This window comes from Henckelia pumila, chromosome 2 (genome assembly GCF_033568475.1).
Source record: "Henckelia pumila isolate YLH828 chromosome 2, ASM3356847v2, whole genome shotgun sequence".
Taxonomy (NCBI): Eukaryota; Viridiplantae; Streptophyta; class Magnoliopsida; order Lamiales; family Gesneriaceae; genus Henckelia; species Henckelia pumila.
This window is the reverse complement of record NC_133121.1, coordinates 3,404,402-3,427,068: the sequence shown is the minus strand read 5'-3', so window position 1 is coordinate 3,427,068 and position 22,667 is coordinate 3,404,402. Positions and strand designations below refer to the sequence as shown.

Genomic DNA, 22,667 nt, shown 5'->3' with positions numbered 1-22,667 from the left:
TAACCGAATCAAATTTCCAAATTAATTCGGTTTAATCGAAATTTTGCTCACCCCTAAAAAAATACTTTAAAAAAACTCTCTCAAACACTGGCTCTAGAAGCAAAAAGCACCCGCAATTTACCATGTGGCCATATACTGTCATACAACAGTTGACATAGCGGGGTGAATTCCCATTTAAATCCTCAAGTTGGTGCGTTAGACAGTTAGAGGGGGTGCAAAAAAAAAAAAAAATGGTTAAAAAATTCCTTTTGTCCAAAAGAATATGCGATGAGGCTGTCCTGTCAAAGTGGGTCCCCCCACGTCCGCCATCTGCTTGCCACGTGGCCTCATATTAAACCCCCGAGTCGAATCCAACCCGAGTCAAAATTGTAAATCGTGCTCCGGTGGTTGTACGCTGCGTTTCACCGTTGCACTCAATTTTATTCATTTATTGTTTATTTGGGCATGTAAAAAAATATTATTTTTATATTAAAATATTACGTTTTATTTTAAATACGAGATCTCGACGGAAATATTGATACGTGAAATTTATACAGACATATTAGTAACCATATTCACAGTTGCGATTCATAAATATCATAGCATAGCGCAGCTGTAAATGAAGAAGGGTCTTTCATATCACGTGTTACTTACCTTACACATCCAAAGAAAATGTGGAATAATTATTTGTTAGATATATATAATAATATCATATCATAAATAAATAAATTAATTAAAATAATAGCTCGTCTCTTGAGCATCAGCCTCAGATCTCAGTGTAATTGTCATATAATTTTTTTTTTGTTTGGTTTGGTTCGCTCTGATCTCTTTCTCCTGCTGTCCTGTCGGATTCATAGCGGAATTGAGGTATGTAATTTTCGAGATCCGAAGTTCTAATTTTTGAATTTCAATTGATTATGATTGTGCTTTTTCCTTATTTATTTTTTTTAATAAATGTATGCGTATTGTGGTAATCACATGTGAGGGTGTTTGCCTGAACCGAGGGATCGGAGCTTCGCAGTTTATGGGATTCATTTGTCTCAAATGCTTTCGTTGACGTTTGATGGACCATATGTTCATGTTATTGTATTGTGGACTTTTCTTGTAGGATTGTAGTCAGTTCTTTTTAGGATTATAGTTGATTTTCTCAGGTTTCGAATAATTGGAATCACTGCAAGTCTGCAACTGAGTTTCAGTGCTTCAAGTTGTTTTCTATTGACGTTGAGTGGTGTGCGATTTTGTTGATAGATTCAATATGGGGGAGTCACAAAATAACGTTGACTTGGAGGAGGGAACTCTGGAAATCGGAATGGGTATGTTCTCATTTCGACATTTTTTTTTTTGTTGCACGACGAAAAATAATTTGAATTGAAGTCCAGTTCTGTTTCTCTTTTTGTTGTGGTCTGGAGGTGATGCGAGCATCATCACCCTGCAATAGATGTGATGTCTTAAACCATTCTGTTTCCTACTATGATGTTGTTGGTTATGGATGCCTCACACGACTGTTGTCACTATGAAAATGTGGGCTGTCATTAATAGTTGGAATGCATGTGAAAACTGTCTAAGATATGCCCTAACCTTGTTAGTGCTCTCTGCACACGTCATAGGAAATGATAATAATGACAGTTGCCATTATATAAAGTTTTAGATGTACTTGAGATTACAAGATGTATTTTCAGTGGCTTATTTAGCTGGTGGGCGGTGGCCATCTCAAATGGTTATCATGCAGTTGTCATGATGAGACATTTTCATGCCTTAGAACACTATTCATGCATGTGTGTATGATAAGAACATATTTACTAATGCTCTTTAGTTACTTGCAGAATACAGAACTGTGTCTGGAGTTGCTGGACCTCTGGTTATTCTTGACAAAGTCAAGGTCGGTGTTGTATACCTAGTCATTTACTTCTTCTCGTATCTCTTCGTTCACATATACTTCTCTCAGTATTGTTTTTATAGATTTGGGGACAAGATCTCATAAATGTGTCTATGATATTCTTCAGGGACCTAAGTACCAAGAGATTGTTAATATTCGCCTAGGAGATGGAACAACCCGACGTGGGCAAGTTTTGGAAGTTGATGGGGAAAAGGCTGTTGTTCAGGTGATGACTTCAGTATTTCTAGCCTTTTTGTTTCTCTCTCCCGCATTACTTAGGATTCTAGTGGCATTTTGTTGAGTCTTCTTGAGCTATCCTTTTTGTTGCCTGGTCGGAGTTGTGCATGCTGCATGATAACTCTTGATTTCAGTAACTTCAATACACCGTCGATGTTTTCAATGTGAAGAATGCAACATTGAGAGAAGTGTTTATCATCCTATTTTTTACCAGGTCTTTGAAGGAACATCCGGAATTGATAACAAGTACACAACTGTCCAGTTCACAGGGGAGGTAAACTAATTCGTTCTTGCTTTTATTTTCACCTAAAATCATGTTGTGCCCGGTTTCCATGACTAAAGTAGTTTGGACTTCTTGGTCCATGATTATCATCATTCCCTAATATGCTCGTATGTTTCCACCCACCGGCAAAACAAGACAAAAAGTAGTATCCTTTTTCTATATCTTGGATTGTCTGCACCATGAACTTGTTTTATTGAATTGCATTAATTAAATTTTATTAACTGTCAGATACATATACGAAATCAGCACTTGGTTTGTGATTTTTTTTATAGTAATGTCGTGTTGAAACCTGTGATACGGGTCACGTGTTTGGAGTAGACTTTGCCCTTGAGGTTTGACATTTGTTTATGAACACAACTACCTTTACTATTTTCCTGTTTATATGTTCACCAATTGCCATGTTACATATTGTTGTTACTATGAATGAACACACACTGACTGTCATCTCTTTATGTGCCTTCCTGATATAGTATTCTGAACTTGGTATACTACTTCGTAGACGGGTCGAATCTGTAGTTAGCCTGTTTAAGCAATCCATGAATTGCAATTTTATTTTGGTTGAATAGGAATTATTCTCACGAATAATTTTCACTGCTTAGTATAACTAAATTTTTAATTTTGTTCTGTTTTGTTTACAATGTCTGTTTTCATAATAATTCATTTGCAACCAGGTTTTAAAAACACCTGTTTCATTGGACATGCTTGGCCGTATTTTTAATGGTTCTGGGAAACCCATAGACAACGGTCCTCCTATTCTTCCAGAGGCTTACTTGGATATATCTGGTGAGTGACAGCGGACGAGGAAGTTGACTTATGTCTTAATGTATGTCGGTTGCTTGCCCATAAGTATATTCTTTACCCTCTGCTCTTTAGGGAGTTCTATCAATCCTAGTGAGAGAACCTATCCCGAAGAAATGATACAGACTGGAATTTCAACTATTGATGTCATGAACTCAATTGCCCGAGGGCAGAAAATCCCTCTTTTCTCTGCTGCTGGTCTTCCCCACAACGAAATTGCTGCCCAGATCTGTCGTCAGGCTGGTTTGGTGAAACGGTTGGAGAAATCTGATAATCTTCTTGAGGTATAAGAGCATCGCCCCAATAGCTCTTCATCTCTACATCAAATATTTATTCATTAGCCTTCTGCGTAGGACTTTTCTTTTTATGCTTGATATCCTTATAGTTTTCCTTTTGTTGCTTTTTATTTTGTTATGCCATAACTTGATGCGGTGAAACCAACAGTCCATTCTTATCACCTTTTGAAGGCTCTGCATTGTGTGATACTAAATACGAAATTGACAAGTGTAATATTTATGATTGATGTGTGTAGTAATAAATACGACATTGAGATTCAACGTGATATTGTGGAGAGGGAATCTCCTAGCTTTCTTGTTGGGATAGGCATAGGCTTCATTAGTCATGTGAACGTGCCTATTATAATGTATTAGTTAAAATTGTCTCTAAAATTTTCTACTGTGTGGGTACTTAATCAGTTTATCTATTTTTGTATGTGTCTTATGCTGATATCCCAAGTAATGGGTGTTAACTTTGGTCTGATCATCTATTTAGGTTTTGATGATCTATTTTATAATACAGCACGATGGAGAGGACAATTTTGCCATTGTCTTTGCGGCTATGGGAGTCAACATGGAGACTGCCCAGTTCTTTAAACGTGATTTTGAGGAAAATGGATCCATGGAGAGGGTGACCCTTTTCCTTAACTTGGTAGTGTTCGCTTCCATAAATTAATTAATCCATCTGTTTTTTGTTAATCTTGATAGCAGTTGTCCACATTTCTTCTGTTCTAATATGAACTAATTACAGGCCAATGACCCTACAATAGAACGTATCATTACTCCTCGTATTGCTCTGACAACTGCAGAATATTTAGCATATGAATGTGGGAAGCATGTCCTGGTCATATTGACAGATATGAGTTCTTATGCTGATGCTCTCCGTGAGGTATCTCATCGGCAACAATTCATGCTTTATTATCTATGATATATGAGGATTGTCTCCTATTATAGAATATAATTGTCATTAAAGTACGAAATACGCCTTATCTTTTATTTAAACAGTTGGAGTATGAAGCGCTTTTTTTACGGTGGTTAAGTAATGCCTCTACTTTTCAGTACTATTTTATCCTTGCTCCCATTTAATTTACACGTCAGTGAACTTGATTTTTGTGTTCAAGTTCTTTAAAAAGCTGTAGTGTCAACTATGGTATTAATTCCTTCATAGGTGTCCGCTGCTCGAGAGGAAGTTCCTGGAAGGCGTGGATATCCTGGTTACATGTACACCGATCTTGCGACTATCTATGAGCGAGCTGGGCGTATTGAAGGGCGGAAGGGATCCATCACACAAATTCCTATCTTGACCATGCCTAATGATGGTTCTGCAACATTTTTTTTATAAACGTGTAGTGAAATTAATCTCACATGTCATTGAATTTTTTATCAACCAGATTCTGTTTTTCTTTTTCTGTTTCAATCTGTAGACATCACACATCCAACTCCAGATCTTACTGGTTACATTACCGAAGGTCAGATATATATTGACAGACAACTTCATAATCGGCAGGTAAAGATAGATTGTTGCGCACCAGTTAGTCTACAGAAGTCATATACAACCGGTGACACCCTACCTTTACGACTTTGTCTTTTAAATATATAGAGAAAATCTTAATACAACCTTTTACAGTTTTGAACTTGTGTCAAACAATTTGGTGAATCAAATTGTCTCGCTGTGGTGAAATATATTTCAAGTGACTGCTTGTAGTCCTTCATATTGGACTTGATGGCACAATTTATGTTTGGGATTTTCTTCCTTGTCGATGGATATGAATGCATGGATTCTGAATTTTGAAACATTTACCTGAACAAATGATGCGTTACTGAACTCGCAGATATACCCTCCAATTAATGTGCTGCCATCGTTGTCCCGTTTGATGAAGGTATGTAGAATGCAGATACGTGATTTATTTTGGTTTGATTCATCGAAGAGGAATTATAATTGACAATGTTAGCACAAAATTAAATGTCACTTCTTATTGCAGAGTGCAATTGGTGAGGGCATGACCCGAAGGGATCACTCCGATGTATCTAACCAGGTAGATTACCTTTTTCTTAGTAACATTTGTTCACATTCTGCTGGCGGTCTGTCTCACTCCGACTGTCTTTGCTTTTCTTCATCATATGTTTTCAACTGTCGATCCCTGTATTTTAAATATTCTCAGCTTTATGCAAACTATGCCATTGGAAAGGATGTCCAGGCAATGAAAGCTGTGGTCGGAGAAGAAGCACTTTCGTCGGAAGATCTGGTCAGTTACTTGTGCATAACAAATTTGATTTTTAAAATTTCATGAATAAAATAAGTGAGATGACTAATAAAAAACATTAATTAACAGCTATACCTCGAGTTTCTTGATAAATTTGAGAGGAAGTTTGTCGCACAAGGAGCCTACGACACCCGCAACATCTTCCAGTCACTTGATCTGGCTTGGACACTGCTTCGGATCTTCCCGCGGGAGCTTCTTCATCGTATTCCTGCAAAGACTCTCGATCAATACTATAGCAGGGATGCAGCAAACTAGTGAAAAAGGCAAACACACTCCCCCTAGTACTTGGTTCCTCTTTTTGTCTGGATGTGTTATTCGCTGTGCAATTTTTTTTCAAAAAATGCCGTATATCCCCCCTACATCTTGTTTAAAATAAGGGTTGAATGAGATCTTTTATGAGCACCACAGAAGCCATAGCTCTCCGGCAGTGCAAGACGAACACATTCTTTTGCCAGATCGTGTAATTTTATATAATGGCAATCACCCTAGATAAACTGGTGTGTTTTTGGTTCGTAAAGTATTTGACATATTGCGTGGCCTCTATAATCTGGCAGCATGCGTCTTGTATCTCTCCATTGCTGTTGGAATTTTTTGTCTTTGGACATTTTCGTTAAAGAGTGTTCTCTATATCATTCTCATACGTGTATCATCTTAAATAACATGCGACACTTTTTACATACAAATTCTGTTGCCTCCGTTGTATAAAGACACAAGAACTCACAATAGTACGCCTCAAGAACACATGCATCCTTACTATCCACTTGCAGCATACAATTGAAATACTACAAAAGAAGTTGATGTAACACTAAATATTGATTCGCTCAAGTGGAATTTGAAGACCAGAATACAACCTCCTTAAAAATGGAGGGAAAAAAAATTCACCCAGCTTTGGAAGTTCTAGCTACAGGTGGTAACACAACCAAATCAAGATTCCCGGGATATGGAGTCCACAGTCCTAATCCACCTCTACTCTCCATCAACTCGGGATGTTTCTTAATCTCAGATATGGTTTTTGCCCACTCGACTTTAGACGAATGCTCGCGATTGTGAGGATGCAATATGAAGATAGAATTGTATTCACAGTTCGGAAACATGAAAAATTTGAACATGTCACCTAACCTATAAACAACGTATCCAAAACTTAGTTGATCTCTTGGCGTCAAGAGGTTGACCTCGTTGAACCATAAGCAACTAAAAAGATTATTCAGTGCAGTATGTTCCCGTATGATTATGGCTCCTTCGGGGACGTCTGCACAAAGGAAGTAGTCCAATAAATAAAGGAAACCGCGACTGTGGCGGAGCAAACAAGAGAGGCGAAAAGAGAAGGAAATAACTTTATGAAAAGAGAAGGAAATAACTTTATAAGAGAATTTAACAGGGAGCAATAGGTGACATAAATGATTACAGACTTTGTAGGAAAGGGCATGGAGGGGTTACCACTGATGACACTTTTTCTGGGACTCCAGGGCTCCATGCCTTCATAACGATAAATTTTCATGTGTAGATCAATCAGAGGACGAGCGTATCGCTTCCTCCTTTTGTTGGAATCCGCTTCTTCGTAGATACTTCGATGGTGTTTATGTTGCGCGATAGCAAATGTTTGCTTCCCGCGCCATAAGTATCTGCAAATGCAAAATGTAAAGCACTTGTTCAATCACACCTGATGCAGTTCCAACCAATATCGATTCGATTCATAAAGTGGGGAATAACATAAGAATACAAAACAAACTGAACACATATGGCTTAAATAGAAACAATCATACCTGTCTAATAGAAGCAAAGGGTCAACTACAAGTTCCATTTTACCATCAATCCATATGCTGTAACGTGCTTGAGGAAATAATCTGTGGGTTAATATCTTCGGAACCTTCCCATTTCTTCTGGGTTCATCATATGGCTTCTGCTTAAGCAGAATCAGACGCCAGATACCGACCCACTGCCCTCCATCAGTATCTTCTCTGAGTGTAACGTTCTTTTTGATGAAGTCGAGAGACACTTCATCAACCACCATTAGAAAACAGAAAAGACTCTTTGAACGATTACTGATATTGGATGGCTGGTGAGGCGTATCGTAAGCGTCAAAGATGCCTGTTGCAACAACAAATTTACATTTCTTCACATAGTGGACATCTTTTGAAGCCATTTCCGCACCTCCACCTTGCATAAAACCACAATGAACCTGAAAGTATGATGCATATAAATATCTTATGTATGTACAGAGCTCGATCATTTCAATGAATACTCTTGCCGTCCTATCTGGCTGCTTATCGGGCACAATGTTCGAATGTGGCAACTACAAATTTTAATATAAGTTCAGATGCTGGATTTTGCAATAAATTTCCATCTATATGTTTGGTGCATGTGAGAAAGGGTTCTAAATTGAAGATTTTTTTTGTTTTTGCAAATGAGGCCAGAATCAAATTCATGCGAGTAGAGAAGAGTAGTAAATTCTTTGGAAGCTAGTACAGAATATATAACTTAAAAAATATAGCTCCTCATGCAATTCACCTTCATCGTTGGGTTAACTTTGAAGCTCTCCTCTCTCTGTTGCCAAGTCTGATGCCCACCAAAGAGAGGAGCTTGGGATCCATTACTTGGAACAATGTCTTCCATTATGTAGGAGAGTCTTTGGACAAACTTTTCGGGCGAATTATCCTCGGGAATAACTATCTTATTTGGGTCATCAGCAACAGGGATTGGACAACCTAATTGTGAATGAGAAGAAACAGGTAAGAGTATAGTAGTGCATTAAAAAATAAAGAGAAAAATACAAAATTGATCAGCAAAATCTCCAGTCTTACGATGTGGTGGTGTCACAAGTCCCATTGTATGCAGCATGCCAAAAACTTTGCTAGCTTTGGTACAAAGGGCTGCAAAGAGAACTATGTTTTTAAACGGCAAAGTACCATTCATCACGGATAAACATCCAGTCGTTAATGCAAATGAAAACCATATTAGCATTTACCTTTGCATTTTTAGACCAGCAAACTATAGTAATGAAACCTCTTTAACTTCAATACATTTTCCTACTTGATGAATGCACTATCCTTACCAAACATATGCAGCACACTTAAACTACATAATCTTCTCAGATATGTAGCCAAAACTAGCTCCTCAAAGCCACTGAAGTAAAACTCAATAAAAGAAGTTTGACACAACCAGAGGTCTCTACATAAGTGCCCTGCTAAATCATTGGTCGGCCGACCAGAATCATGGATTAAATACCACTTTCATTAACTTCAAAATAGGCAACCAAACTCGACGATTTCTCCAGCAACCATTTTAACTAAAAAAACATTAAGGCTTTCAAACTTTCACAAGAAATGTAGAAAAGATCAAGAAGCAACTAACCTGCAAAAAAAGCAACAGAAGACTGGCAAGACCAAACGTGAAACAGCAAAACGGCGAGGATGGTCATCATCCATATAATACCAGCAGTAAGAACTAATCGAATGAAACCCTTTTTCCAAATTATCCTCATCGTGTAATCTTGCGACAGTTTCCCACAGTTCAAAGACACAACTGCAGGTGAGACGAAAAAAAACAAAAACAAAAACCCATTTAAAATCCCATTAAAAAATAAAACCTCGCCTAAATCATAAGCATGCCACATCAATTGAATGGCGAAAATGTACCTTTCGTATCTTGATGCTGCTGATTTCTTCGCACAGCCCGTGGAACGGCCCGCTGAAAATCATTATCCATAGATACGATCAAATTCCTCAAAGCAAGGTTCTTTCCATGGCAAGAAAGTGCAATTAATAATTGCGTTGAATCACAAGATCTGATCCTGAACTGGGTTTCAAGTGTTCGAATCCAGCAGCTTGTTTTTCAGTACAAATATATATATACATTCGTACTGGGCGTTTCGAATGATTGGGAAATGGGAACTCCAGCGAGCGGGTCAATCTCGGCCCATTACTGAAACTCCGTTCCACTCAGCCCAATTGTCTTTGATCCATTCTTAACAGGGCAATGTCTGTAGGCCGGACCAAACCATTTTACAAGTATTCTAGGCCCACTTATCAATCCTATCTGGCTCAAACACAAATTTTATCGCATGTGCATTTTATATGAATTAATTTTTTTTGTTAAAGTAATTCCTGTGCAAAAGTTTATTGATTATAGTAAAATTAAAAATTTTATTACTTATTGTTTAGAATATGATTAATAAAAAATTTTGTCATTTATTATAACTGTGAATGGAAATAGTTTTATGTCATAGTTCATTTACGGTTTGTTTAACATTATAAAATATTAAATGAGGTGTATTCATTGCATAAATATAACGAAAGGCGTGTGTTCAATATTGTATTGTGTATGTGAATATTAAAAACATTTCATAAAAATTTAAAGTATCTTCATCTCGTTAAATAATCATCATATATCTAGTCATGGATTAGACGGGAAATTTGTAATAGAACTTGTAGGAAAGATTATGTATAGAAAGTTTTACATGTTATTTTAAGAGCTTAGAAAGTCTTACCAACAAAATCGACCACACCCCACAATTTTCTAAGCAAATTGCTATAATCCTAATAGTGTAAATTTAGTGTGAGACTGTATGATGAATCTATATTCGTGAGATAAATCTATCAGGTTTATATTTACAATAAAAATAATATTTTTGACATAAATAAATAATATTTTTCATTGATCAAATCAATTAACAGATCTTGCGTGACTTCTTATAAAGTTTTTGTGATCTCAATATCCTTTGCCTTTAGCTTGTAAATATTCTATCAAAATAATTTGTTTTTCACAATAAAAATTTGCTGCAAGCTAAGGACAACTTGTGCGTAGTTTAAAATTATATCGAGCAAAATTATTCTTATACTTAAATATTAATCTGACGAAGATTTCGCCAAATTAATAGTTTTGATCGTTCCCTACTACTTAAATTAAAGGTCAATGATCCAATTTATTATAATATATATATATATATATAAGAAATGAAATAACAGATCCAATAATATATTAATGGTTCTCATGAGATGAAAGATTCTTGCTTCCTTCCGTGAACCCAACCACTCTTTTTTAATTAGTTTTAATTTCTAAACCACTGATTGTGTACTTATTTCTGGTTGGAAAATATTAATGTCAAGTTTGTTACGAATTAAAAAATAAAAATCAGATATGATCAAATAAAATTAAATAAAATAAAATTAAAATGGATGTTGAAAATATGTTCGCTACAACCAATGTAATTAATGACGTACGTAGTAGGAATAGCTATAACTTATTAAATTATCAAACGGACAATCAATTGTTTTTCGCTTTCAAAATCCATAAATAATGATATAACTTAAGTATTTTAATATATATATCATTTACAAATTAAAATTATTGTATCACAACAATTTAGTGTAGGTTTCTCGTGATATTCGATCAGGTCCATACATAGTACATTGAAAAATAATAATTTCGATATAAAAAAGTAATAGTTTTCACATGTCGGATCGGGTTGAAGACGCGTCTCACGAAATTGACACGTGTGATGGTTTAAGAGTTTTCGTGAACAAAATATGACATGATCATTATGATTTGAACTTTATTGTTATTTTTTAAGAGGATAATTAATTAAGTATATTTTATAATAAAATAAGATCTCATATCATATAGTTTTTAAAGAGAAGGTGATGCTTCAAGTCATCAAGAAAAAAAAGGGGGGGTTTTTAATTTGCATAAAGTGGGAAACTTAAAAAGTCCAGTCTTTATTAATTATTAATATGAAACGATAAGAGGCAACATTGAATGAATGTTTCACCAGAGAATATATAATGCCTTTTTAGAGTATTAATAATTTAGGGTAGCATGAAAATTTTATAGCAAAAATAGCAATAAATGTGATAGGAATAAAATATATATAAAGATGAATAATATATTGTTTGATATGTTTTTACTTCCAATTACTGTGTTTACTATTTTATAATATCTAAATATCCTTACAAAATCTAAATCAATTATATATATTTGTAAATTCATTCATGTCGTACTTGTTATTATGTCATATGTTCATCATGTGGTTAGAGAGGGATGTATAATTAATATAACTGATTATATCTAGTTTTTTTTTTTTTTTTGGTTGAGGGTGCAAATTGCAACAAAATTAATATTTTTAGTGGCGTTACACCGATACAAATTGTTGATAAGAAGCTGATTAATTATAAAACTGCAGTACTAATCATGATTAATTATATATATATTTGTAGATTCATTCATGTCGTACTTATTTTAAAAATTTTAAAAATAAATAAATTGTTTGAAAAATCATTAATGTTACTAATAAATTAAACATAAATAGAAATTCATCTAAGTATAACAACTCCCTTCTGCTCACCAACCACAAGAGCATATATAAATATGCATCTACAACTTTTATTTTTATTTTTTTAAAAAAATAATAATAATTTCTCAACACAAACAGCGAGCCAGCTAATCGTGTACCTTTAACTGATCAGTTTCAAAGACATAATTAGAATATTTTAATTGTCTAATTTAATAACCAAAATGTGTTTGGTGAGAAAAGGCCAAGTTTAAGATTCCTTGAGAATTTGGTGTTTCTTTTTATGTATATATACATGGTGGCTTTTGGTATGCAAACTGGGAAGAAGTAGTAGTACATATATATTATCACCAAGTTAATTTGGATACATATAAAAAAAAATGGATAATTTGAAGAATTTGATTCATCTATTCGTGACGGTGTTCTTATCGACGTTCGCTTGGTTGTTAGTGAACCCGACGATCGCCGACGTGACGATGGAAGCCATCTGCCCCGGCAAATATGAATGCTCCCTCGCCATCTATCTTACAGGCTTACAACAAGCGGTACTATATATGATATATATATATATATATTTCATGCATACTTTTAATTAGAGTTTGTGATCGATTGATATATGTTTCTGTTTTTTTGTTTGTGAAAAAAAATAAAATAAGATCATATTAATTTGGATCAGAAGTTCCCTATAAAAATTGTCGGGGAATGATGTTAAGTTGTTAGTTTATGATCAAGTGTAGGTATCTAGATATCTACCTGTGGTTACTTTGGAGATGAATTAACAAGAGAAACGTTCGAAATAATAAAGCTTGTAGATATGTATCAAGTTTGGTTCGAAAGATGAAATCATTTGCATATAATCTCTATGTTTTATTGGAGATGGTAGGAAACTCGAAATTTTTTTTTAAAAAAAACATTACATTGGATTTCGTGTGAGACGGCCGTCTCAACTCTCATGAATATTTTTCCGTGAAATGAGTCAACTTTACAAATATATATTTACAATAAAAAATAATATTTTTAACATTAAAAACAATATGTTTTCATGGTTTGTCCAATTAAGATATTTGTCTCACGAATATACTTGTGAGACCATTTACACGGGTTTTTGTGTTAGTTAAATGGGCAAAATTCAATTCTTTATAACAGATGATGTGTATAGTGTATTCAAAATTACAAAGAAAATTATGGTTGTTATACTCGTGGTTATTATTATTATTATTATTGTAATTCTCGTTATGGATTTTTCAAAATTTGGTTTAATTTTGATATACTAATTTTTAAGTTTTTTTGTTATATTAACCAATTATTGACGTGACACATAAATTTTTTCTACCACGTCAGTATTTTTCGGTGTCATTTACACGTGAAGAAATAAGATTGATTAAAAAGTCAAAAAAATTTAATAGTAATAAAGTTGGTACAATACAACCAAAATTTGGAATTATATATGAATTCAAGATGGAAGATGAGCAGACAGTTTGAAATTTGATGATGTCAAAACCAAATTGGATATGTACGTGTCCTAAGTTCTGACCTAATTTGGTTTTAGACCAATCATTATCTATTTATTATAAAAACACGTTCCTTTATTTAGGAGAAAACAAATAATTATTTTAGCTAGCTTGTTGTGCTTTCCATGTTACTTTCTTGATTGTGACCTACCCCCGTCCAATTCATCATGGAAGCACATCTATAATAAACTCAAAGTATCGCAACTTATAACTCAAATGATATTAAAGTTTTAAATTTGAGATTATATTTCAGATTTGAGATTCGATTACAAAAAACCCATTCCCCGACTCAAAAGAAAAGAAAAGAAAAAACAATAAAATCAAGTGGCTTGTATGCCTTGTAACTCATCTCACACCAAAATTCTAAATTTTAAATTACATGAGATATTGATTTCAAGATCCAATAAAATTTATTAATATGTCGAATGATTAATCTATTCCACTAAAACCCGTTTACAAATTTATTCATATCAACTTATTAAATTAATTACATTAACTTATGTAGTATTTTTATTTTGTTAGTTATCTATTCGTATATTAAATTTACACGAAAGAAAATTATAGAAATTATTCAATTCAATCAATTCGGTAATACAATTTATTAAATAGTAAAAAAGGGTTTTTAAAAATATAATTCTTTTATTTATTTACAAAATAAATAAGAAATCTCAACTCTCTTATCTGTGCATTTATGAAAAAAAAATTAACTTAATCATTAAAATTATTAATCCAATTCTAAAAAATTAATGCAGAGAGAGTGTTGCCCATATATGCCTATATGGTTCGACGAGTCAGAGGTTGAGTTCAAAATTGTCGTTACATTCTATGGATTATCTGAAAATCAAACTGCTAAAGAACTCAAAAATCTATCGGGACACTTGATGTAAAAACAATGATCTAGCTAGATGGTGCATGCATTACGAGTATTTGATGCTCAAATTTGTATCCGATCATACAAAATATCACACGGCATGGTGTAGATTTGGAGGATATATTACATGAATTTGTTCAATTTCACTGATATTAATTAATTTCATGCAGATTGCAGGAGTGGGGTCTGTGGTATTGACTCCACTTATTGGGAAGCTGTCTGATGCTTATGGACGAAAAGTTTTGCTCACAATCCCCTTGACCCTCGGCAGTCTTCCACTGGGTCCGTATGCAAGCTAGCTACATGAAATTCGGTTTCGCATAGCAGATTGCATCATATAATATAGGCACCATTTGTATGAAACGTGCTTGTTTCATCTAGTATTTGGTTCGGCTCGAGTTATATGATAATTGGAGTTACACGTTCTTCGTATCATCCTCATAAGTCATATCATACACCCTTTACAAAATTATGCCTCAGCGTGATCGATACTAACTCGAATGTGTACTCTATGGTCATATAATAGTGGCTGTTTTGATTAGCAAATCATTGTTCAATGTTCATCTATAGTTTATTGATGGGAGTACATTGGTTGAGATCCCTGTTTTGATCTGGAATGTGAACTCTTGTATATGATGCTGAGGGGTATAGTTGTTTGCCACAAGAAAAAGTTTTAAAATTTCATATCTAAGGTTTCTAAATATTCGTGTTTTTCGAGCTTTAGTGGTTTTCTTCTGCTGATATGGTTCTTTTCATCTATTTTGCCCTGTGTAGTAGGCAAAAAGTCGAACCACATCGCGTTCTTGGAAGTTTCTGTTATTTTATTTTGCCTAAAATCTTAACTTTACACAACATTTTCTATTTATCTACATGTTTTATCTGGGAATTGTGTGCAGTGATATTGGCAGTGAATCGGACATCGACTTCCTTCTATGTGTATTTTGCTTTGAAGACTTTAGCTTCCATGATCAGCGATGGTGGTCTCATCTGCCTTTCCCTTGGTTATTTGGTTAGTAAAACATTGTCACATTTATACTTAGTGTTTCTGTACACGAATATTGTTCACAGTTACTGTTTTGATCATTAGATGTAAACAATTTTATTCAGGCAGACAATGTATCAGAGGGGAAACGTGTCTCGGCGTTTGGACTCTTGTCTGGTGTAGTATCCGCAGGAACCGTCTGTGGTACATTAGCTGCCAGATTACTCCCCCCTACTCAGATATTTCAGGTTCCTATAACAAGCATGCTACCCTTTAGTATCCTCTGTGTTTCGGCAGCTGGCCAGTTTAACGTTTCTATTCGTTGCAGGTAGCAGCAGTTGTATCTGTTGTTGCAGCAGTGTACATGAGAGTCTTTCTTCAGGAGACACGGACACCCCACCATGTTAATGCTCTGGAGCAGCCAATCTTGAAGCCAGGGACTGAAGCCAATGAGACTGATAATGGAACAATGAAGAAGACAGAGGACACAAAAGGCTCATTTCTCCGGGATTTAGTTCAAATGCTGAGGAGCAGGTAGGGTGATTACCTGCCTGTGATTTCGGCCTCAGTTTGAACTCCATTATTTAAAAACATGCTGCTTTCTCAGCCATTTTCATGGATAGGGTGTAGAGTTTTTATCTTTCTGTTCATCATTTTTATATGCAATCTCGGATTTCTTGATTGGTTTTTTCATATTGATGTGCTGCATTAACTCACTGCTGAAACAGATTGCATTTTCAAATACTTCTCCACATAATTGTCACTTCAATAATCTGACCTATTTATTTTTTTTCTACTATCATGGTACAAGGTTTACTTTTGCCTCTAATATGGCTTCTATTGCATTCATGATTCTTGAAGTCGTGTTATGCAATACATGGACAATTTGCCGATTTTCAGCGTGATTGAGAATTCTGATGGATTTTATGAAATGACAAGTCATTTCGATCTCTGATTGTATCTGCAGCACTACTCTTTCGCTCGCAACAGCTATATCTTTCTTCAATGGCCTTTCGGAGGCAGGAGTTCAAGCTTTCTTGATGGTACCGTACACTCACTCCCTCTATGTTTATGTTACTTTTCTAGTAATGATCAAAACGTGATTCTTTTAAGTTTTCACTGTATATGACAAATCCATCCCAGCATGTAGCAAACTGCTGAGTTTTTCATGGACATTCATACTGGCTGTTATCTTACTTCCGACGAATCCTTTTCTGATCTTTGCTTTTTCTGAATTTTCACCTTTTACTCAATGTTGTAGTATTGGCATTGTATTGCACTGAATGTGATTAAATGAAACAGGAAGCCGGAATTATGTCAACAATCATGTACCTTTTTTTTTTTTCTCTGCAGTATTACTTGAAGGCAAGATTCCAGTTCGGGAAAGATCAATTTGCTGATATATGGCTCATCACCTACATTGGAGCAACCTTATCAAATGTATCTTACAATTGCTTATGTCTTATGTGTTTTCCTATGTTTTCTATTAATCGGTCGGGTTTGGCGATTGATCTGTGAAATTTGAAACATGTTTGAAGATGCTCTTGATGCCAGTCCTTGGTCCAATTCTGGGAGAGGAGACACTGCTTTCTATAGGACTTTTTGCTGGATTTCTGAATGTATGCTACTTCCCAACTCTTGAACCTTTCTTTTATGGCAGTAAATTTTTGAATCCTCTGGAAAATAGTGAGATTCTTAGTTGCATTTTTTGTCTTTTTGGTTTTGTGCAGATGTTATTTTACAGCATAGCATGGACTCCATGGGTAAGATTTTCGGATCTAATCTATCTCATACAATTTGAATCCCCATGAATAGTACTTGAATTTTTTTCATTGAAAACTTTGTTTCAAGTCCTAATCACTTGCATAATCTGCAGGTACCTTATGCCTCTGCTTTGCTGGGAACCTTCCTTTTCCTTGCTAGTCCTAGTGTAAGCTGCGCAAACTTTCAGTCGTCATCCGATTCTACTATTAGTTTTACCAATATTTGAGAAAAAAAAAATGTCTCTGTAACTTACAGATAAGATGCATTATTTCAAAGCAAGTTGGACCCTGCGAACAGGTTATACTTTCTTAAAGGCCTGTAAACTTTCAATCCGAATAGGATCGGTTTTCATTCTGTGGTGGAACATTGACATTTGGACTTTGTGTTTGCTTTAATTGTATCAGGGGATTGCCCAAGGATGCATGTTGAGCGTCGCTTCACTCGCCAATGCGGTCTCTCCACTGGCATTCAGTCCTCTTTCAGGTACATGTTCATGTGTTGGACTTGGAACGGTTGCGAATTGTAAACAAAAACTTCCACATCTTCGTGTGTTGGAATGGTTTGCGTATTCTCATCTTAACTTTGTTTTCCAGCTCTATTCTTGTCCGATGAAGCTCCTTTCAACTTCCCTGGCTTCAGTATCCTCTGCCTTGGACTTTCTTGGGTACTTGGATTTTCTTCGCAATAATTACTCTCATTCCTAAATACAATAATATAGCCATCTCTTGGACTAAAATCCTTCATTTATGTGGTGCAGCTTATAGGTTTCATTCTCAGTATAATGATAAAGATTGCGCCCCATTTCTCTAGAGACCGAAACAAGGTCTGCACTTTGGCCTAGTCCAATGATACCGAAAAAAATTTCGGAACGAAACCTGTACATTTTGTGTGAAGGTTTGATTCAAGTACGCAATGGAATGCACGCAATATGTAAATGGCAATTCCATTCCCATACTGAGAATGTAAATATGATATCTGCAATAAAAGTTTGATGTATACAGTAGATTGTTTTGACAGTGCCTCCACAACATCTATTTTAATGTCAAATGAGATGAAAGATAAGTTCCACTTTATAAATTATATTTAAAAAAATTCCTTCATTGTAATGAATATTGATTTTAATCTGAAGAAGTAGTCTTATCCAAGGACCACATATCTTGTTATACTGTCAATCAAACAAAATTTAAAATATAAATAATCGAGAGGATACGAAACTTTTTTATCTGTGAGATGATGATATTTGTCACAATTATTTTGTCGTTTTAAAGATTTTTTTCTTAATTGTTTTTGGAAAAGATCTTTTCAAAGATTTACGTATAAGAATCGGGCTTGCATTTTAGTCGGTAGGCTCTTGTCAATTGCAATTAATCTCTTGACATGACTCATTAGCCCCATACAATTGGTTCCGATTTCATAATCAATTTATTATGGCACTATATAAATTTCTTTCCAATTTCATCTTATTAATTTTTGCATGCATATAGTATTGACATTGATATATGTATCTTATGGCACATTTCAAAATTTATTGACTCACATATAATAATTTAAAAAATTAAAAAATTGACCCTTTTTTTATGATTTAAAAACTCGTAGTTGTTACTTATTGATGTACACATCGTAAAACCTCAAACCAACAGAATAGTATGCACAACTCACATTAGTTGGGTAAATTGCACTGGACAAGCTTCTTTCGATAAGCTTGTCTGAGAAAGTGCTAGAAAAAAAAAATCAAACTTCTGATCATTGATATAACTTTTTACCTACTCCACAAACTCATACACTAGCTAAAATAAAATATAAAATCGACCCCCAAACCCCAACCCCTCCCCTTTTTCTTTTTCTTTTTTTCCTTTTTTTTAACTACTACATACCTATATGTCTACATAGGTGGAATGGAAAATAATTGGCATCCCATGTGGAACAAGATTGGAAGACTCAATTATAGCCTTTGATAATGGGATGTGGAACCCCTAGCTCATTTTTCATTCCATAAATTTAGATTACTGTTCTTTTGCTTTAATTGGCCATATTGATTTTAATATAAAATTCACTTTACTAACAATAATGTTAACAACAAATATGTCCACTTTAGAACTAATGATTTACAAAATTTTATTTGCAACTGAATAGCATAACAATATAGGTCCCATAAATCATGCTACGCCAAGAAGAATGAAAATAAATTAATAGTAAAAAAATTTATATCTTGAGTTTGCAATTTGATGTATACTTTATATCCCAAAATCGACCGTTTCTGCTTCCAACTCGATTCGAGCAATAATTTGAATTGAATTCAAACATTCAATGGATAAGAATTATACAAGTATTTATTTATACTTCAAAGGACTTTAATTTTGAGTTGATGTATGTTAAATTCAATAGTGAAAATTGAACTAAGTTAGTTGTGTCAGAAGCACAACAGTAGTCTTTATGTGCGGTTCCTATGTTTAATGAATGGGATGTGGGCACAACACAACACTGCAGAACTCCAAATAATGCTTCTCTTTCTTGCACTCTATTTTACATGACAATAAAATGAGAGCACCAAACAACATTTGATTCTCATAAGTACATCACACTATTCAGTATTCACAGTACTCACAAGCAACAAACTAAGAGAAAAATAACTCAGAAGTAATATAAAAAATTCATACCAAAACACACAAACTAAAAACCATCTGCCCTTTCCCAGCTTACTCTACAACTCATCCTCCATGGGATAATTCTATGATGAAGGAACCATGATCAAGTTCCGAATTTTCTACCTACAACGGGTCGATTTGTGTGACCACGATGGGGCTACGAACCACATGCTTCCCATCGAGCCAAGAAAGTGATCCAAACAGAGCCCCGGATTCACCCATCACCAAGTTATTAGCGTCAACGGTAATTGTAACATAGTACCCGAGCCTCCTGACGGACTCGGAGAAGACCAACTTCTCGGGCTTAACACTGACCTTGACCCCCTTAGGCTGCTCGACTCTCACTTGATAAACCGCATTTGCCTCTCCCACATTCGTCACCATTCGAAAGAACACCTTTTTGGATGCCCCTTTGGACGAGCTTGGAAATAACGCCGATATTGATGGATAATTCAAACTCTCTGGCAATTGCTTCCTAACCGGACAACTCACCCGTGATCGAGTGATCACTTGAATAGTCTTTGGGCCGTATTCTAGAGCGCACAAGAAGCTCACATAGTCATCGTTTTTCAGGTCATAAACGAGTCCAGGATCCATAGCTAAATCCAAGTTCAAGTGCCCGGCTCCATAATCGTACGGAGTTGCTGGTTTTTTGCTGGACTCATCAAGAACTGGGTTCCAAGAATTATCATACAAATTGGCAGTGGTCATCAAAGCAGACCGGATCGCAGCAGGGCTCCAATCCGGGTGCGCTGATTTAAGCAAAGCTGCTGCACCACTTACATGAGGGCAAGCCATGGATGTGCCCGAAAGGATATTAAACTCGGTTTTTCGAGTGTCCAAATCCAGGCCAGTCGGGCCAACTGCTTCCGTCCAGGCAGCCAAGATGTTAACTCCAGGGGCAATCAAATCCGGTTTAAGAATCTCCGGGTTCAACCCATTCGGCCCCCTGCCAGAAAATGAGGCCACAACCGGAGCCGGTTTGATTCCAATGACCGTGCCCCGGAAGTTTATCGTGGCGGTGGCCTCTGGATTGGATGATAAATATGCCTTAATTTTATCACCTTCATCAGAGCCAATGGCGCAAGCTGGAAGCAAGTGAGCATCGCCCACTAAACCTTCGCCATTGGACACACCATTGGCGAGGATCATTCCAACCCCGCCGGCTTTCTTCACGACCAATCCTTTGGCCACGCGCGGGCTGCTGCCACGATCACATATCACAATCTTGCCTCTAACAGAGTTGGGATCCAGTGAATTTTCCATACAAAGGGAGGCAGAGAGGACACCTGATTTACCGGGGTAAACTAGATGATACATTTTGCCATACAATGGTTTGCCTGAATACAAAGAGACACCGAAAAATTTTCTGCCGTCACCGAGAACGACCTCTGCCGGAAAATTACGGTCGATAGTGCCGGCACCGACGGTGGTCAGCCACGGCGCAAGGTTAGTTACTGACATACCATTGGGGCCGTCGTTTCCAGCGGAGGAGGAGACGAAAATCCCCCGTGAAACAGCACCGTAAGCTCCGATTGCTATAGGGTCGAGATAATATGGCGAGGAAACTCCGTCACCGCCGCCGATGGAGATAGAGATGACGTCGACACCGTCATTCACGGCAGCGTCAAATGCCGCCAAAATGTCTGAATCAAAGCACCCAGCTTTGTTCCAGCACACTTTGTACACAGCCAAACGAGCCTTCGGCGCCACGCCTTTCGCTATTCCAGAAGCGTAACCCTCCATGCTCGCACGAAAAGCGTGCCTTCCGGCAGCCGTCGACGCCGTGTGGGTCCCATGCCCATCTGCATCCCTCGGGGACTTGAACTCGATGGTTTCGTTAATTCCACCGACAATCCCTCCAAATCCAGCAGCAGCCTCATGCCCTTTAGCAAAAAACCTAGCTCCAACAATTTTTCTGTTACAATTTTTCCAGCTAAACTTCACACCAGCTTCGCAAACGCCCTTCCACCTTCTCGGAACCGGGCCAAGATTCAAATCAGAAAAGCTCCGGCGCTCAGGCCAAATCCCAGTATCAAAAACTCCAATAATAACATCAGAACCGTAATCAGACTCCGACCACAGACCTCTCTGGTTCCGAAGCCCAAGAAACTGCGGAGATCTTGTGGTATGAAGCTCCCGGCGGCGATCTTCGAAAGAAGCTAGCACCGATGGATGCTGAAGAGCTGCAGCAGCCTGCTTTGGGGTCAAAACTGCAGAAAATCCTTCGAAAACAGTGTCGTACACATGGAGAATGGTGGCGGATTCCGTGAACTCAGAGGTGTACCAGTGGTAATGAGTGGGGAAAACTGACGGCTTGGATGAACTGTCCACTCTGACAATGTAAGTTTTGGCCGTTGGATCACAATTTATTTGGGTCAGTGTGAGAGTAAGGAGGAGGATGCGAAGTAGAAGAGTAGCCATTGAAGAGTGTTCGAACTTCGAAGGTGGGAGTGAGTGAGCTTGCTTTTAAGTAAGAAAGAAAAATAATTTGGACTATTAGACTTTAGTTTTTTGAGTCAAAATAATATGATTTACTATAATTTTCTATATTTTTATCATTTAATTATATTGAAACATACCATTCATTAAACTAAAAAAGGTACGTTAAATATTTTTGTTTCATTTATTTAAAAGATTAAATTAAAAATTATATATATATATATATAATCGATAATTAAATTTGTGGGTAACGGAGACATAATTGTGTCCCTTTCAAAGTGGCTTTAATTTTTTTAAAAAAATAATAATAACAATAAAAAGAAGAACACCGAATTTTGCTGCAATCGAGGCGGCAAAGTGCAAACACTTGTTTTGAGGAAGGAACGGCGTCGTAAGAGGATAGACGATAAAACGGCGTCGTTTTTAATCTTGTAGAGAATGTGTGTTACTGTAA

General features: G+C 36.1%; 4 protein-coding genes across 5 annotated transcripts; 2 read left to right on the top strand and 2 right to left on the bottom strand.

The window, feature by feature from the left end:
• Nucleotides 1–570: 570 nt before the first annotated feature.
• On the top strand, nt 571–6,352 carry LOC140879423 (V-type proton ATPase subunit B2-like). 2 transcript variants are annotated; one of them, XM_073283122.1, is made up of 15 exons: nt 571–846; nt 1,228–1,292; nt 1,803–1,858; nt 1,983–2,081; nt 2,307–2,366; nt 3,047–3,158; nt 3,249–3,457; nt 3,945–4,100; nt 4,200–4,337; nt 4,617–4,767; nt 4,873–4,955; nt 5,281–5,328; nt 5,431–5,484; nt 5,611–5,694; nt 5,782–6,352. In XM_073283122.1, exons 2-15 carry the CDS (start codon nt 1,235–1,237, stop codon nt 5,965–5,967), a joined length of 1,494 nt encoding a protein of 497 aa, XP_073139223.1. In that variant the 5' UTR covers nt 571–846; nt 1,228–1,234; the 3' UTR covers nt 5,968–6,352. The 2 variants fall into 2 exon arrangements, with proteins under 2 accessions (XP_073139223.1, XP_073139224.1); XM_073283123.1 differs by having other exon boundaries at nt 574–846; nt 3,972–4,100.
• A 154-nt stretch (nt 6,353–6,506) lies between these two features.
• Nucleotides 6,507–9,512, bottom strand: LOC140879424 (probable hexosyltransferase MUCI70). Its single transcript, XM_073283124.1, has 7 exons — nt 9,348–9,512; nt 9,064–9,234; nt 8,514–8,582; nt 8,221–8,417; nt 7,476–7,891; nt 7,150–7,334; nt 6,507–6,961 (listed from the first exon to the last, which is right to left on the bottom strand). The coding sequence occupies exons 1-7, from the start codon at nt 9,415–9,417 to the stop codon at nt 6,591–6,593; spliced, it is 1,479 nt and encodes a 492-aa protein (XP_073139225.1). The 5' UTR covers nt 9,418–9,512; the 3' UTR covers nt 6,507–6,590.
• Nucleotides 9,513–12,348: 2,836 nt separating this feature from the next.
• Nucleotides 12,349–18,135, top strand: LOC140883921 (uncharacterized). Its single transcript, XM_073290544.1, has 14 exons — nt 12,349–12,543; nt 14,551–14,662; nt 15,277–15,389; nt 15,488–15,610; nt 15,691–15,896; nt 16,330–16,405; nt 16,716–16,802; nt 16,901–16,981; nt 17,093–17,125; nt 17,239–17,292; nt 17,382–17,423; nt 17,531–17,609; nt 17,720–17,790; nt 17,884–18,135. The coding sequence occupies exons 1-14, from the start codon at nt 12,379–12,381 to the stop codon at nt 17,965–17,967; spliced, it is 1,326 nt and encodes a 441-aa protein (XP_073146645.1). The 5' UTR covers nt 12,349–12,378; the 3' UTR covers nt 17,968–18,135.
• Nucleotides 18,136–19,627: 1,492 nt separating this feature from the next.
• Nucleotides 19,628–22,223, bottom strand: LOC140880896 (subtilisin-like protease SBT1.6). The gene has a single exon (XM_073285752.1). The coding sequence runs from the start codon at nt 22,193–22,195 to the stop codon at nt 19,895–19,897; it is 2,301 nt and encodes a 766-aa protein (XP_073141853.1). The 5' UTR covers nt 22,196–22,223; the 3' UTR covers nt 19,628–19,894.
• Between the last annotated feature and the right edge of the window lie 444 nt (nt 22,224–22,667).